The sequence below is a fragment of the Xiphophorus hellerii genome, chromosome 11 (genome assembly GCF_003331165.1).
Source record: "Xiphophorus hellerii strain 12219 chromosome 11, Xiphophorus_hellerii-4.1, whole genome shotgun sequence".
Taxonomy (NCBI): Eukaryota; Metazoa; Chordata; class Actinopteri; order Cyprinodontiformes; family Poeciliidae; genus Xiphophorus; species Xiphophorus hellerii.
This window is the reverse complement of record NC_045682.1, coordinates 22,945,480-22,963,499: the sequence shown is the minus strand read 5'-3', so window position 1 is coordinate 22,963,499 and position 18,020 is coordinate 22,945,480. Positions and strand designations below refer to the sequence as shown.

The following is an 18,020-nucleotide window of genomic DNA, read 5'->3' as shown; positions in this document are numbered from 1 at the left end:
GGAAGAACACGTTGTCTCCCCCAGCATGTTGGTGTTTTATTCTTTCATATTTTTTCCTGTTTGGATTCATGCCACCTGTCTCATGCATCACCATTTTTTCTCTGTATTTTTGTCTGCTCCCCATTTCTCTGTCTGCCTCTGTTTAGGTGATGCTGCAGCTCCAAGTAACTGAATGTAATGACACTGAGCTGCTGTCATCCTGTCAGCAGCGTTATTCTTGAAATAGATTGTGTTGGGCTCCTTGACATTTTGTGTTGCATGGCAAGAATTGGGTTGTAACTGACCAATTAGTGAATCAGGCTCATGGAAATGCTCTTTGCTCTAGGATCTTTTTATGCTCAGTGACTCTTTTAGTAAGCTCTTATTTTCATGTCATTTCATCTCTGTCTGTTTAATGATGCACTGTTAGCTCAGCAGGATCCTGACTCCAATTAGATTCTAGTACCAGCCAATGAAATCTGAGGATCAGGTTTTCCTAGAGAAACCTTCTGCTGGGGATTAAACTCACCACATTTGCATAATACTCACTAACGAGCAGTTTTCTTGGAGATTACACAATAAGTACTACTGTTGCTCCGTTCATCCCTCTGTGATTGGAAATGAGGCTGTTTTGGTGTGCTATTTTTAGACATGGTATTGATTGAACATGTAGGCATGGTAACACACTCACTGCTAAATTGGCAGGGTTGGGCTGAGTGCAAATCCAGCTCCTCATTTTTATCTTTCCTTCTATGTTGGGTCTCTGGTTGGTGTTTGACGCAGTTTGGAAAACTGGAAAGTGGGCTGTGGGAGACAAAATTAAACGCGGGATTTGAATTGATGAATGAACTGTTCCAGAACTTATTTCCAAGTCTACACACGAAAATCTTGCAGAAGACCTGACTACTATAGAGCAAACTCATGAAAATGTTGTAATTTTGTATGTATGTTAGTCAAGTATAAGTATCAGAATGACTTTGCTTTAAAAGCTAAATGAAACGTGTGTCTAGGTTTGTGCAACCACCAGCATATTTATGAGAATGTGTTTCTCTATGTATGGTCTTCTTTCATGAGCTGAACCACGTCAGTCAGTGAGCTTGCACAAAAGTAGGTTTCTGGGCCTGTCTGCCAGTAACGTCGAGTCCCAACAGAACTGCAAAGAAGCTTGAGCCTCTTACTTTCATTAACCCTGTAATGAGGCCAGAAACAGAGGGCGTCAGGTTTGCATGCACTCTGTTATACAAGGATTGTTAGATGTGTTTTGGTTGTGGTGCAATTTTCAGGTATATTTTTGTATTTGTTTAAAGTTGATGTTCATTATTATTTTATGTGCAATCATAATGTCAGTGCCATTTATTATGCCTTGTTGTTAGGATTGTAGAGTGGCAAAGCAATAAATCACTTACAGTGGCTCCAGATGGCTTTATGACATGAAGCTATGACCATATTCACAGTTTCCTAATAATAAAACCTTTATATTTACTGTGACGTTGGAAGATCTTGTTGCTTTATTTATTTTACATTTTGTCTGATGATATGATATATGGTGCTTCAAGTATTCAAACTCCCTTAAACCATTTCTAACATCTTCATGTTACAACCACAAACTTAAAGGTGTCTTTTATTCACATTAAAATCTCAAAAGTGACTTTAATTGGGATTTGCAACTGAATACTTTCAGATGTCACCAAATTAATGAATAGAACCAATTAGTGAGCAAATATGGAGACCTTAGAACACCCCTGAGAGATCAGGGATAATGCTGTGGAGAAGTATAAAGTAGATTTAAATGATGACCGATGCCATACAGCTGGAGCTACAATGGACTATTTCTGTCCAACCTGACAGAATTTTAGTTATTTTGCAAAGAAGAATGGGCAAAAATTTCAGTTTTTACTTGTGTGAAGCCAGTGCAGACATGCCCTAAAAACCTATGGCTGTTATTGTTTTAAAAGGTGGTTCTAAAAAGTATTGACATGGCAAGGGCAGAATGCAAAGGCACATCACAGCTTTTAGGTTATTCTTATTTCTTTCGTGCTTCAGAATATGCTATATTTTGTGTCGGTTCACAACATGCAATCCCAACAAAATACATTAATGTTTGTAGTTGTAGCCTGAAAACATCTGAACAAGTTCAAGGGGTGTGAATACTTTTGTTCAGCACTGTGTAACACAATGGGAGCAAGTCTCTGTGAGTATCTGATACACTGTGCCACCTCCTCTCTGCTGTGAGCTCTTACTCCTCTGTGATCATTTGGATATCTATGTGTAATACGAGAATCTTGCTTCAGGAGCCTAGATCAGATTCCACCTCCAATACTAAATCCATCCAGTTTAGATTCTTCCCCTACTTTTTGTGTAAGCACAACCTAACTATTTTGAGCTTTGTTTTGCTAGTTTTTCTGAAAATTTAATCTAGTTGCTAAGGAACTGGTTTACATTCTGTTGAATTATCACAGTAGCACACCGGCATGATGTGGTCTGCACAGACTGATCATGACAATAGACGACCCGTAAGTGGCTTAGGACACGGACGTGGCCGGCGTATTAATACTTCTTATCTCTGCTTACACACACAGGCACTATGGCAGACCCCACCTGCTGCCTCCTCAAGCATTTGTGTGCCTCATGCATATTCAATGTGCAACACACACCTTTCACTGCATTCATTTAGATTTTGCCAAAAAAAGCATGAAGTGATGCCATAGTTTTATCTCCAGCACATCTTAGCCAACTGGGCTATAGCACATCTTAGCCCACTTGGCTAAGATGCTGTTTTCTTCCTTATCGAATAAAGAAGAAAACATCCAAATGCAAATTCATACAAATGCAAATAAATATGCCTGCGTTCCTTAATAGTTTTATATATTCCGTATAGTTTAAGGGATTAATTATTGGATTTTTTTCTATGATAAATGTATGTGATTTAAAAAAGGCAGAATACATTGTGGAGAAACAAAATGTCTTGGAACAAAGTATATTAGTTCATATTTTAGCAGTGTTGACCAATCACAACTTAGTTCACTTTGAGTGCATTTGAGTTGTGTTTGTCAAACTTGTTCAATGGTAACATCTTCCTACATAAGCCTTAATAACTTTTTAGAATTTGAATCGATTTGATAATTCCTTCAATATTCCTCAAATATACACTGTAATTTTAATATAACCAATTTTTTTGCATCTTGTGTTAATTGACAATGCTAAATGCTGACACTAATCCACTGATTATGCTGACCATGTTAATTCTTTATATGATTTAAACAGTCCACTCCTATTACCAAGGATACAGTTCTGCTGTGTATTTTCCTGCACATTAAATGACCCAGTTTTAATGCAGGTGTTATGTGGGAGAGAAATAAGGAAGAGCAACTTGTTCACAATCTGCAGTGCAGCTCTCACATCTTAAACTGCATTGCTGGCACCATTCTCTCCTTGCTGGCAAGGCCATGCAGCTTTTATTTCCCTCCTCTGGTTTCTTTGCATTCTGGCAGTTTTTAATCTTATGTTAAGATTTTCCTCTATGGAAAGAATTTTATTTTGGCATCTCCATCTGCTGTCCATGTGTCATCTTTAATTGCTAAACAAATTACATTACTGCTTCAGTCAGTCACTTTTCTTATTTTGCTATAATTTATTGTATAGCAATGAGGATTGATTTGTAAAATCAAGTCTTGTGAACTTCCTTCCGTAATTTATTTTAGTTTATCTTCTGTTATTTTTTTTCCAATTCTGTAGAACTATAGAGAAGGGCTGCAACAGTGTTACCCCCAAAAGCTTCATATTACATCAGAATTATGTGAAAATTCTCACCCTCATGTCTAAGCATTTATCTGCTTTCATCCTCAGATTTTTAGGATTGTTGATGGTGTCACGGTTCTGCTTTGCATGAGTGGGAAAAATGCATCTGCTCTTTCAGATCTGCTGAATCACAGCCACTCATCGTAGTGCATGTGTGTGAGGGGGTGTGTAGATATTTCTCTGTGAGTATGAGCAGGTATGTAATGTATCAGCACTGCTCTAAGTGCAAGTTGACAGTGTTTGAAAAATGGTTAGTTCTTTTTTTTTTTGAAGAATCTTGGGAGAATACTGCTGCTTTTGTTAGTAAACAAGTTATTTCAAGCATCTTTTTTTCAGCAAAGTTGATTTCATGTTTGCCTTTCTCTCTGACTCGGTGACTGAGCTTTTTGTGTGTGTCTCTGTCTGCCTGTGAAGAGTCACTGTAGCAGATTGGAGCTCTGGTCGTACAGTCAGAGGATCTGTTGCCAAGTTAGGATCGATGGCAGACGTTTGTAGCACCGACAGACTGTGGAGAACTCAGCCACATCGCAAATTCAGATGCAGACACACACACACGCACACCCACAACCCCTCACACACAGTCTCAGTGTATTTGTATGGTAGAAAGCTGTGTTCCAGCTCTATGCTGTTAGTTGCATAAAGAATACATAGACATCTTTGAGCTGTCAGACTGAACTGAATAATGCTCTCTCCCTCTGAAAATTAAAGATTGCGTTACCACAGTTGGCTACAGCCTAGCTAACCAGTTAACGTCAGACGTGTTTTATTCTATAAAGAAGAAAACAACAAAAATTGATTGACTGATTATTATTATTTAAGTCTGTGAGAAAAAAAACAAACATTTGAAATCTGCTACTAGGCAATTTTCTGTTTATTCCATTTCTCTTTAGGTCTGTGTATAAAAAAAATATTATGTATAAACGTTATAGATAACAATATATTAATTAGATTATTAAGTCAATAAATATTGAATCATGATATGTCTTTTTTGTTTATTGTAAAATCATAATCATATTTTTATCACAATTTCCCCACATTAAAGCATCACTCTTAATGGAACAAAAAAAGAAACACAACACAATTTAAGATAATTTCTGGACATAGAATAATCAGTTACCAGACTGAAACTGCAGCAGAAGCCGAAACTCAAGGTTTCTCGTCCAACATTAGTGTCTGACCTCACAAATACAATTTTGAACAAAATGTTCAAATAATCCCATCTCTTCATGCCTAAACCTTCAAGACAGCAATTCTATAAAAGCTGGAGCTGATATAACAGCAAAGTTTGGGCCATCTTTGAATTAAACCATGTTTGTGTATAGGTGGACAGGCAAATAATTAATATTTTGCCAGTGTGTTGTAGGTTTTGCATGCAAAGTATGATGTCCTGTCATCCACTGCAATATTAGTTGCTTATATTATGGATATTGGAAAATACTTTTATATTGTATATTTCTTTGTTACTAGATTCCAAGTGTCAGAAATTCTCACTTTGCGTGCCAGTAACATATTCAACCTGTTGAATTGAGTTTCATTGTAGTCGATGCTCACATTTGACCCCTAAGATGCTGAAGGTTACACAGAAATGGGGAAAAGGTGGCTATATTGTTACTGATAAAGTCTTCACAATATGTAACTGTAATATTTCTATCACATTGCTTTTTAAAAATTTGGAAAAAAATATCCAACAAATATTTTGTGGTATTTACATTACAGATGTTGTAATTATGTTGTACTGTATTTGCAATACATTGTGCTTCCCTAGGCAACACCAAAGTGACAAATACTGCACTTTTCTTAAACTAGTAGATGGTTTTTGTAAGCACTTTGCGTTGCCTTGTTGCTGAAAATGTGCTATATAAATAAAATTACCTTTTACTAGCACTACCTTCTTTTTCATATAAGGGATGAATATGTCGGTTTGTTGCAGGCAGATAGAGCTTAAGGAAGTAGTGTGAAATAATTGGTGTAGAAAACTGGTAATAGGCTGGCAGGACATGCAGCAGAAATGTATAGAAGGCAGCAAAGATAATTGTTCGAAGCATAAGATGAAGTCATATTCAAGCTGCGTGCCCTTGAGAAAGCAGTAGAACTTTAGTTTTCTTTTTTTTTTCTTTTCATCAGAGCTGCCAAAAGATGTGTTTTAACACATGGAGGGTGGGGAGATGCTGTCACATTTAATAAAGAAAAAAATTCACAGCTTCATCAGAAACTTTTCCTCTCCCTCCCACCATGTGGTGAACAGAGGTGGTTACATAAGGTGTTATGCAACAGAGCAGCCAGCCTGGCAGGCATCTGCTGGTTTGAGGTGAACGCAGTTAACTGGCCTCATGTCACCGCTCCTGTTTGTCTTTCTCACTCTTCCTGACCTCTACTGCTTCGCGAAATTAATCATTTCTCATTTCGTGGCAGGTGTCTGATGAAACGTGACCATTCAGTCTGGGCTCTGCTAATTGAACAGCAGTGATGTGTGAATTTGGCTTCTGATGTGCTTTGTTCTCGCCTCCTACCTTTGTGAAATTGAGTTTTAGCCAATGTTCAGTTTTTCAGATGACAGATGATCTTGTCTCTAAAATGTCAATCAAATTTTCCCTGTTGCGTGTTTTATACATAAAACAAGGGAGAACAAAGACTCTGAAAATAAATTATCAAAACGAGAAACAACTGAAATAGAACTAATGGCCTGAACAAAGGGGAAAATTTAATTTGTGAAGCAAAGACTTTAAAATATATAAATTTTCTTTGATAAGCATGAGAAATTATGAAAAAACAATGATAGATGGATACACAGGTAGATAATTGATCTGATTGAATTGGTTATTGTTTCAGAGCAGCACGACGGGCCGACTGTGATTCCAGGACCATGGAGAGCTCCACTGATCTAAGCTTCTTTGGCAGAATGCAGTAGCAGCTCATCCCTCCAAACTGTGGTATTTCTGTGGGCTGGATTACGCTGCCCTCACCGCGTCCTCTGTGTAAACACTGCAAGTCTATTGTGGTGGAAGAACATTAGAGGTTGAGTTCTGGCTTTGCAGCAACCTGTTAGATTCTGCTTCAAACAGAGCATGCAGGAATTCTGCTGAAATGGTAAATTTTTTTTATTATATTACTTCTCTAACAAGTAGCATATCAAAAAACTAATTCTTGAAATGCCAGCACTCCATATTTAAGTATAATGTAAGAGACATGATGACCCCAAAGCTCAAAATTAAACAAAAGCTGCAAGGACACTATTAAACCTTTTATAAAACAAGTATACAGTCACAGGTTTGGTAAGTCTTAGTCTGAAAAAACATAATTTCACAATAAGATTTTTTTGGGGATTATTTTATGTGTTTTTTTCAGAGTTTGGTTTAGTTGTCTTCAGATTTAAGATGCATCAGTAATTAGTTTCCTATTGTTTTGCTATTGTGAGGCTGTCAGAAGTGCTAATGTAAAACCTGAGGAGCTGAGATATGACTTCTTGACTTCTCCAGTAAGACCTGCCATATGACACGCAAGACAAGAATAGCTGATGTAAATGTGCAGAACATGAAGCGCTGTCACTAATCATTTCTTCTTAGCTGCTGATTTGCTGGAACTGCAATTGAGCAAGACAGCTTGTCTCAGAGAGTGACTCCGATATGAGCTGCGCGTGAATTTTGCAGTGATGTTTAATTCAACAAAACAAGTTTAAAATAAAAACCATATCTAGCAAATAGAGCAAACCACTATGGCTGCTGAAAGCTAAACCTCTGCCTCAGTCTTATGTCTTCTACATCCAGAACACAGGATTGACTTGTATTTTGCTCCATCCATTTTCAAACGAAACACGACCCACTGTCCTGCCCTCCCAAAGAAAAGCCTCCTGAGTTCCCACACCATGATGCTGCCACCATCATGTTTCACACTGGGGATGACATTATCAGAGTGACATGCAGTTACAGTTTTCTGTAGATCTTCTAAGCTGTAAATTAAAAATGGGTCTTTTCTTATAGCTTTGTTTTCAAATGTTTTTCTCCTTCTTGTCACTCTTTCATAAAGTGAGTGTGACACACACTCACACGTTGACTCCACCCCTCCAGTAGGTGGTTACTTACAATTGATTGCACTGAATTTTGTTTAAGTGTATCAGCATAAAAGGGACTCAAAATGCATGGCACACGTTTTAGATTTTGAAGGTGGAAATGTTTGAATATCATGTATCATTTTCTTTCCACCACTCTAATATGCATTGGTCAGTTGAATAAAATCAAGGGATGTAGATATTTTTACATGGTGCTGTACTTTATGCCCACACATTTTCTTTGAACAAGATGAGATATAGTGGTGTTACTTAGGTTACAGTTTAAAGCATCTTGTTTTTTATGTGCTTTTGCTCAGTCACTGGATCTGCATGTTATTCATAATGAATCTGTTTAAAATACATACCTCCTTCCCACTTCCTTTTATCAGCACTGCTCTGTGTTTCAAGACAATCTTAAAGCTTTTATAACCTGATTAAAAAAAAATTGTAACTTAATACCAGAAATTCAGTCCGTGGACTCTTTTGCTTCTAGTAAATTGTTGTTGCTTTCAATATCTTATAGTTAAACAGTGCCACCATGTGGTGTTATTTGTTTGTCCAGCTCCGGTAATGATTTCTGTAATTGTTCAGCAAATTATATTTTTTGAAGCACTAGAGTTGCTAAACAAGCAAAATAACTAGTTACTAGCATTTATTAAAAGATAAATTATTTGTGGTTTTTTTTTTTGTTTAGTAGACGAAAACAAGTAGCAGAAAAAGAAGAGAGAACTAACAGAATTGGAGTTTTGTGATTTGAACACTAGGTGGCACACTGATAATATCAAAATGACTATGGAAAAGCATTCATTATTTCTGCAAATAGGCTTTTTTGAAGAAAGTCATGACTACAATTTTGAAATATCACACTTCGCTTGTTCTGTCTTGTTCTGGATTTATATGCCTTTTTTATTGTAGCCATTTAAATGTATGTATAGTGTGTAAACTGTGCAGTCAGTCATGTGTGTAGTGAACAGCACAGGGAAAGAGACTGGTTATGAAATTACCCCTCTTCATATCACTCTGCTCCTGTTTTTGTTCTGTTTATTTCATCCTGTCCTTGTTTCTGAAAGTGGCACATGTTGTGTAACTCCACTACTTCTCTGTACGAACAGAGAACCAGATACATCAAAGCTGCTTGTTTTGTCATCTAGCACAATGAGGGGCTCAAAACTGCAGTCAGAAACAGATCTCCCCTGTTGTGTTTTTTTTTTCTTCCATTTTTCTTGCTCTGTATTTGCTTTTGGTTTAACTCTGGGGACTTGGATATTTGATTTCTCTCTCCACTTTTATTTGATATGTTTCCCTCTGCTCTCCTTCATTGGTTGTGCTTTCTTGTGAACACAACAGTTTAAAAAAAGAGGTATTGCATAAGTGTTTCAGCATAACCAGGCCATGCAAAGCATGGATGCGTTCATGTGGGGATTTTTATGAATGGCATAGTTTTGCTGGGTAAAATACTCAGAGTAGCTAAAATATGAATGATGGCACTCTATTATCTCTGCCTGCACATTGTGCAATGAAGTGGCACATGGCCTGCATGCATCTATGGCCAAAGGACATTACTGCCATGGAAACCACATTATTTTTGTCCTGCTCATCAGCATAAAGGTGTCACCATAGATAGCTTTTTCTTCTTCTTCTGAACTCTGCTTTATAATGCCATCCTATCACTAATTTTTTTTAATGCTGCCAGGAGCTGATTAAATTTATCCTGAGGAGTAAATAATTTAATTAGAACTCCAATAATGCACTGATCTAATAAATTAATTGGAGTTCATTTTTAAATAGTGTGAGCAACATTTAGCTATTTTTATTTCTTGAACATGGCATCTCTTTTATTTCAAAGGATATTTACTGACATTTCTTTACACAAATAACTTTAAACCATTCAATAATAATAATAATAATAATAAAATAGGTACAAAGAATATGTTCTCGCCTCCTACAACCATGTTACATAACAGCTTTATAGAGGTAGCATCTATGCTTTAGAAAAATCTAAGAAAGTCAGAAGTCTGTAAAGAAATTAAATTGTTTGAACAACAACATTAATCTGATAGTCGTTGTGGTCTTTATTTCCTGTTCTCTGGGTCCAAGAAATGCTATAGCTCATAGGAAATGAATAGAATGCTGAAATAATACAACATATTACTTAAGAAGCACAGCTGTCTGAAAGTTTTTCATCAATAGCGACACTTTTGGGAAACATTAGCAGTGTCAGCGTCTGTATCATTGTTATGTTTTTGGGAAGTGGAGATGCTCTGCCCTGAAATCATCAGAGCACTGTCAGGGGACATCAGGGAACAAAGCAATATGCAATCTGTTATGAAGCAAGAGTGTAATTTCCTATCATGTTTACTTGTGCAGAAGCGCTCATCCTCATTCTGTCTGAGGCCAAATGCATGAACACACTTGGAAATACACACAAATGGTGCTACGTTTGAAAAGTTATTGGAAAATAATGCATGCTCAGCAGACAGTTTGTGTCAGAGTGTTTCATTTAAAACTCCTTCCTTGTCTCACTCATGCCTTGTTTAAGGGATAAAACAGTCTCCCTATATTCCCATACTCATCACATACCATCAAACATTCGTTTAACAAGCCCCTTTCTCCTGTTTTTTCAGTACTTTGCTGGTGATGCCGTTACATAAGTTTTGACTTTCTTTTGGGGGCTCTAGTTTGCGGGCAGATGGGAATCTAAATAGATCCTTGGATATTAATTGCTCTGAAAATGCAATAACAGTTGTTTTGTGTTTATGTGTTTTCTCCAGGCGGTGATACACATCTGAGCAGCTTAAGCTGTAATAGCTCTTAATAGGTTTTGTGGTGAGAAATTTGTCATGGTAGATGAACTGCTGCCATCTCATAAAGAATGTTTCTGACTGTAATGTTGCCAATGCATGAGATATAATTTAGAATATTGGTGCCTTGGGGCTCAAATGTGATGGTTGACCTGTAGTGTGTAATTAACTCAGTTGAGTAAATCATTCAGAGTTTAGCTCAGTTTCACCCTCTGCCCTTTTCAGATTAATTTCTCTCATCCTAACTTTTAAACCGCAATGTAAGAATGAGTTTGGAAATTAAAAAGCCACAAAATCCATCTAGTAATGATCAGCTGGGTATGTTTATTCTAGCAACTTGTAAATAATGTGTATAATAATATTTATTAATCATATGCTGCATTACTAAACCCTTCTTTCCAGAGTAAGTTCCTGTGATTTGTAAGTTTGTGTTTAAATGGTTGCTGTCAGCTGGTATAAATAAACACACTGCACAGTATGGAGTCTGTCAAAGAGCGACAGTGAGTCATTAAGACTGAGTCAGATGTGGATTTAGTCACTTATGTTCCTATTAGACAGTGATCTTGTTATTTTAATATCCTCTCTCCTGGAAGTCCATTATGTTTACTCGCATTATAAATTTTTTCTCATGTGATTTATTTATTCCTGTTTAGAGGAAGCAAGAATTACGGGAAGAGAACCTCCCACTTGCTTCTCTGGGTGTCTGGTTTACATGCTGCTGCACATCAGCAAATTGCAACTTAGCAAGGTCTAATTATAGTTACTAATAGGCTGATAAACAGTGAAGAACTGCAGTGTGCTCCGACAACAAACACAAACAGACACCCTGGGTGATCTTTGTCCGTCTCCTGAAGCTTGGTTAATTTGATGTTTCCACCAAAACATAAGAAGTCTAGTTTTTGCTTGAAGAAATCGAATTTGGACTGTGTCACTAAAAAGCCATTCTTTAAAAATTTGTCAGACCTTGTAGAAAATCTTTCTTTGCAGGAACAGCTCTGATTGCAGAAAACAGCTGTTGTGTATTTTGCTTGGCACTCTGGATTAAACAGTGTTGCTAAAATACCAACTCACATGTCTGTCTTTACTTCTAGGTTGCATGTCTGCAGGACTTCTTTGGTGAGGAGGATATTTTTGTGGCCTGTGGACCAGAGAAGTTCCGCTACCATGATGACTTGATGTTGGATGAGAGTGGTAAGGGAAAAGGTGCTCTACGAAAGCTTTCATTGTTTCTTGCTGAAGTTACAAACTCAGAATTATACAACTTGGTCAATAGTACAGGCACATATTTGTTGATAGCAATACATTTTTGCAATAACAGAGATATTGATGTGTGATTCTCAGAAACCTGCTCACATTGCTCAGCTCCACAGCTGTGTGTTTGCAGACCCTTTCATACATGTTCCTATACCTTATGTCATAGATGAACGCCCGTTGGAAAAATCCTAACTTTTTTTTCATGCTTTATTTTGGTTTGCCACATTTAATCCTGATAATACACAGACAGAATGTGAACATTTTCAATGTATATAAAGAGCTTTGCAAGACACTAAATGCTTTGCGTACAAGCAGAACGGATGTACTGACACATCTATTCTTTATTTATGTGTTTGTATCTCCTTGAGTTGTCCCTTTTGCATTTTAAGAGCCAGACCAGAAGGAGATGTGCTACAAAGTTCCCTGCATATGTTATATGCATTCTTTTCAGCTCTAGAATCACTCATTCACAATGGGAACCAGAGGGGAAACAAACATTCACTCACATAAAAAGCAGTTATCTGAATCCTTTCAGGGTCTGTTGATCTAATTAAATGAAGAACAAGCTATAATTACGGAGAAGCATAAACTGATTAGTACAATCTAACACAACAACATTCTCTGTGGAAATGTATTGCCACTAGCAAATGGCAGGAAACAGCCTCCCTAAATACAAACATTTACCATGGGATGTGACTTCTGTGATTAATGAACCTGATGTAAAATCCATCTGCTTTGACTATCGCTTCATTTCCTGAAGGACTGCCATCTTTCTGCTTCAGGTTACAAAAGAAATTAAGTCCATGCTGCGATGTGTGTTGATCCTTCTTTTTTTATCCCCCCTCTTGTCTCCCGTTCTTGTCTCACCTCTTACAACCCTGCTCCCTTTCTTTCCATCTTACTGCCACGGCCCACTGAGGATACTCTGTCCTATGATTTGCTGTCTGCTTCTCCTTCTGTTGCCATTTAGTGCTCATCTGTATTCTTTCCCTCCTCTGCTCCCACATGAATCAGTTTGTGCTGGCTTTTGTTCAAATTGTATTCTGTACATTTGTCTGATTTGTAGCCTTTTATTCACCAAATGAAGTCCATCCAACCTGGGTCTCCAGCATCCACCCCTTCTCATTATTCTTTCGTTTTTTTGCGCACCATTTTTTCTCATTTCATTCTCAAAACATAATACTTACCCGAATCCATTAGCCAGTCTTCCTTCGGTGACCTTCTTCCCTCTTGAGAAAACCCACAAAGCAACCACCTACATGCAGCAGGGGGTGGGGGGGTTATGGTTTTGAATTAGTATTATCTGGAATTACTGATAATTATCTCCAGAAGTTTGGATCTTAGCAGTCAATCTAGTTCTTATTGTATCTTTCTGATTAAACTTTCTTTCTTTTTCCATGTTGGCATCAGTAGTAAAGATGGAACATACAGGTAGAGCACGCATGTGTGCTGTTGCCCTGCTGTTAATGTTCAAGTTTAATAAAGAGCATGAATCTTTTTTTCATACTGGATGGAGTCAGATTTGATATAATAACACATTCTTAAAGAAACAAAAATATCTGTCTGAATGAACAAAAATATGTTTTATAATTTTTAAAAAATTAATTATGATGTGGATTTTTTTGGGACTCCTTTATGAGCTTTTGCGATTTTCTCTCTCTTTTTATCATCAGAAGACAACCTGGTTAAACACAAAATGCAGTTTTAAAATTATGATTAAATCTTAGTTTAACAAAGTTAGTTTATTTAACTTGCTCCTAAAAACTAGTTGTGTCACTCTTGGCAGCAAAAACCACCATCATACTTTTCTGCCTGGATGAATTTTGGTCCCCTCTTCTTTGCAGAATTATTTAAATTCAGGTGGCATTGGAAGGTTTGAAGCATGAAATGCCTATGTCATGCCTCAGCTCCTCGTTTAAGTCTGGATTTTAAATGAGCCACTCCAAAACCTTAATTTTGAAGGTTTATTCAGCCATTCAGAGTTGGACTTCATAGTGTGCTTTGGATTATTGTCTGGCAGCCTAACCCTATGTTATGTTAGTTTTATGCCAAGTGTAACATGATATATACCTTCCAAAAGGTTCATCTTTTCCACTTCTTGAGGATGATATGTTTTTGTAAATGTGAGATTGGACTTTTGTGTTCTTCTTTTGTCAGCTGTGGCTTTTGTCTTGGAACTCTCCCAAGTCAAATTAAGCTTTTTTTTAATGAGCAATCAAAAATAATTACACTTCAGATAAGGATAATTATGAAAACCACCTCAGACAATAATTATTGTAATCAAGGGTTATTTTTTATTATTAACCCCCTCCCTAATGATTTGATTATGTAAACAGAGACAGAAACAGAGCTGAAACACTGAACTATGACATAGAGTTTTATCAACCAGATATCAAATGTTCTTAATATTATCTAAGTTGATTAAAGGTTTAACTTTAATTTAATTTGCTGGTCTTTGAAGAAAATGGTTTCTCAGGGATGAATAATCTGATGTAATGTTGATTTCAGGGGGTTATTTTTGGAGAAGCAATTTGATTTCGGAACCACCTTATGATCCATCGTCTTCCAGCACCAGCATGAAACTAGAATGGTTACTGTGGGTCAGATGAGGTTATTTACTTTCATGAAAGCACTTGTATTTCTGCTCTACTTGTAGTTCTGCCACCTCAGTCTCTCTGGGGGGAAAGTAAACAGCAACTCCAAAGAAGGTGTCTGAAACTTACGCCTGAGAAGGCAAGCAGTACCAGCATCTGCTGATACTAGCTTTTGAATGTCCAGAGTCCCTTTATTTTGGATTCAGAACCGGGTGTTGTTCTTAAAAAACCAAGTAATGAAACAGACTATGAAATGAATGAAAGAAACTAATGAAAGAGGAGGAAACTAAACAAAACTTTGCAGAAAATGTACACAGAAAACATCAGATCTGGCAAACTGATCTAACTTCTCAAGTTTGTAAAAAACAAAACAAAACAATTATGCCTTAGTGTTAATTCAGTATTCTGATATTAAATTTAAAAAGTTTCAATTTCACTGTCTTTTACCATACTTGGCATGTAACAGATCACTTAAATCAAAGGTAGAAAAAAATGTCATTACTTTGCATTTTTCTCTTTCTTGCAAAATCTTAGAATTATGTGAGTTTTTTTTAATGGAATTACCAAAGCAAAACTTTTTTCACAGTATCATTTTATTCTGTGTTATGCAATTATTTTTATGGCTAATTTAAGTTGCAAAAGCTTTTAATAAAGTGAAAAACACAAACAACCAAATTTTCTCACCCAGGAAAATGTGTGAAGGAAGTCAGCAGGCTAAATATGGAAGTATACAGATTCTGTGTTTCCAACCAACTCAGTACATTTTTTCCATTCAGTATCCTCTTCAGGTAGAACTTGTCCTGGTTTATGCTATGCCACGTTAAGATAAACACCTTGTTAACCTAGCAGGGATGCATCCAGGTACAATTCATGTCTGACTTTCTTATTTTTTTTTACCCCAAACTGAGATAAAATGTGACCCAAGATGTCTGTTTATTTTACATCTTCAAAAAGTAACTAAAAGTTGACTTCCTAACCACTTTTTAATAATCCTACATAACTGAAAGATTCTCTTTTTGCCCCCAACACACATCGATCCTGTCTGTGCCAGGGGATGAGGAGTGTAAGTTAACACCTCTTTATCCACCGGCAGACAGAGAGTAATATGGAAGAACAGACAGACAGGAACACAGAGTGACAGACTTAGCAGTAAGGCAGTTGGAAGTGGAGCTGCAGAAGACGCTGCCTCCTCTCAGCATCGCTATAATTATCGCCCCTGCCTCAACTCTGGCACACAGTCATCATGTTAACACTCCGTATTGTACATTAATCACTGGGTTACAGAAAATGTCACACAATCAGCCACACAGACACACACAGATGAGGTGGATGAGGACAGACATGCCTGGCAGGCTGCGTATTCTTCCCTTTCCCACTTGTCTGAAATGTTAATGAGCTTTAATGGGGCTCAGTTAATGAGCAGGAGACGAGAAAAGTTTTGGAGGAGGAGGCAGGCAGGTTGGGCGCTGGCGTTCACACGGCTCATTTATTTGGACTGTGTGTCTGCAAAGCACTAGTTCTCCATGAGTCATAGCTGCCACTCCTGAAACGCCGCAATAATTCTGTTTGGAAAGCGAGCCCGGAGAAGGTCAGGACTCATTTTTCCTGGGGATCCGAAGCTAAACCCAATTACAGCTGGATTCATAGGTTATCATTTCTCTGTTAACAATGCAGGCTTAAATCTAGCCATCAAACCTCCAGACTTTTAGAAAAATTTTAAATACAAATTTGTTTCTGAATTTTGACACTATTTGAGCAGATATATTTGTTTGTGCCTACCAAATTGCCTCTGAATGCATGGTTATGCTGTTTGCGCTTGCAGAGTGCCGCATGATGAAGTCAGTGACCTATGGCAAGATGTCAGGCTCTCTCAACCGATGCTCTCCCAGGACTGTCATCCAATCACATCGCAGCAAGTCCCCAGCTTCTGGTAAAGTGGTTCTCTTTTTCTGCTTCATTTTTGCTAAAGTCTTGTAAAGTCTTGTAAAGTGGATAGTCAATGGATAAATGCAGAAAAATACAAAACAAAACCATAAAGTGGTTCAAAACCATTTAATCAGCATTGCAATGAGATGGTTTAGATCAAAGCATGTCCTTGTGCTGGAATTACAACGATTAATTTTTTTTAAACTTTTTAATTACTGTATATGCTACTTTGTGTTGGTCTACGACATTTTATGCAAACAAGATTTTCATTGCAACAATGTGAAAAAAGTTCATGCGGTACAAATACAAGGCACTGTAGTTCACTGAGTTCTTCTAACCTTCGTGTCTGTGTTTGCACATGAGGAATGTGTATGGTGGCACAGACCCAGTGGAAATAATTGGGGTGTGTTTGTGTCGCGATACTCCCTCGTCTTTATTTTTCTTATGTTATCCAGCTCATTACTTCCATCCATGTCGCAGCACAGTGTGAATAAATGCTGTAATGAAATCAGCGCTATGCAGACTGTCTGGCAGTGTTCGCATACATGCGAGCCGTGTTTCAGTGCATGCAAAATGCAAATTGAAATGAGGCAAGATCCAGCTGATTTCACCCAGGGGGGGAGGAAAATGCAAGCAGGGATGAGAGAGGTAACAAAAGAGAGATGAGATGGAGAGAGAGGGAAGATAAGAGGGCTAGTGACTCAATCCTGCAGCTCCACACAAACTGTTCCTCACCTGACATACTAATGAAATGTCATGAAACATTAAGAGTGTGCACACACACTGTGCTTAGTTTGTGCCTAATAAGACATCCATAAAACTCCTTTAGATTACACAAACATCCCAGTAAATGAATATTAATTCATGGAAATTAATGGAGTTCTCACTAATGCACCAGCATTGTTGTGTGCCACTAATTTCGTCTTAATAGCAGTGAGGAGTTTATGATTAGTTTTCAGCTTTACCAAATATCACTTCGTTCTTTGCCTGATTGCACAGTTTGAGCTTTGACTGGTATTGCCTAGTTACGCAACAGCACACTTTTTCATTTCGGCTGTAATTATGAAGTTATTGACTGTACAGAGACCCACCGGTTTGGGTATGATTCAGTAGGCTGATGCAACCCCCAGAAATCCTACAGAAATGATTTGTTCCACCTGCTTTTTGAAGTCATAAATATGCACAGAAACTTTATTATTATTATTATTATTTCTTACAAATATAATTGCAGAATGAAGATGTGAAAAACAAAGTGAGAAGGTGTAGAGAGAAAGATGTTTTATTGTGAAGAGAAGCTTCTGAGTGCTGTCAGACTGAGAACTTTGGGGAAAAGGTTATGAGGGTGAGTCATACAGTCTCTGATCTGGCTCACAGCATTGCATCTGCAACTAAGGTGTACATGCGTGTATGTGTGTGTGAGAGAGGGAGAAAAAGAGAAAGAGAGAGAAAAAATGAAAAAACAAAAAGTCATATTGGGAGGGGGGGGGAGAGACTTCTCTTGGTTGCTATGGAAACGTGGCACACTTAGAGCATGTAGCTGGAGACACAATAGGCACCCATATAAGGCAGTGACTTCCTATGAAATGGCCGTCTGTGCAGACAGAGCTAACTGGCATTCCCTTC

General features: G+C 37.5%; 1 protein-coding gene across 3 annotated transcripts in view; it reads left to right on the top strand.

Moving 5' to 3' along the window:
* The window catches only part of dclk1a (doublecortin-like kinase 1a), a 50,994-nt gene that overhangs the window by 4,567 nt on the left and 28,407 nt on the right, over window positions 1-18,020 (top strand). For all 3 annotated transcript variants that reach the window (XM_032576688.1, XM_032576689.1, XM_032576687.1), the window contains exons 4-5: window positions 11,715-11,826; window positions 16,294-16,401. In XM_032576688.1, the coding sequence (XP_032432579.1) occupies window positions 11,715-11,826; window positions 16,294-16,401 (220 nt within the window). The remainder of the gene's footprint in view (window positions 1-11,714; window positions 11,827-16,293; window positions 16,402-18,020) is intronic.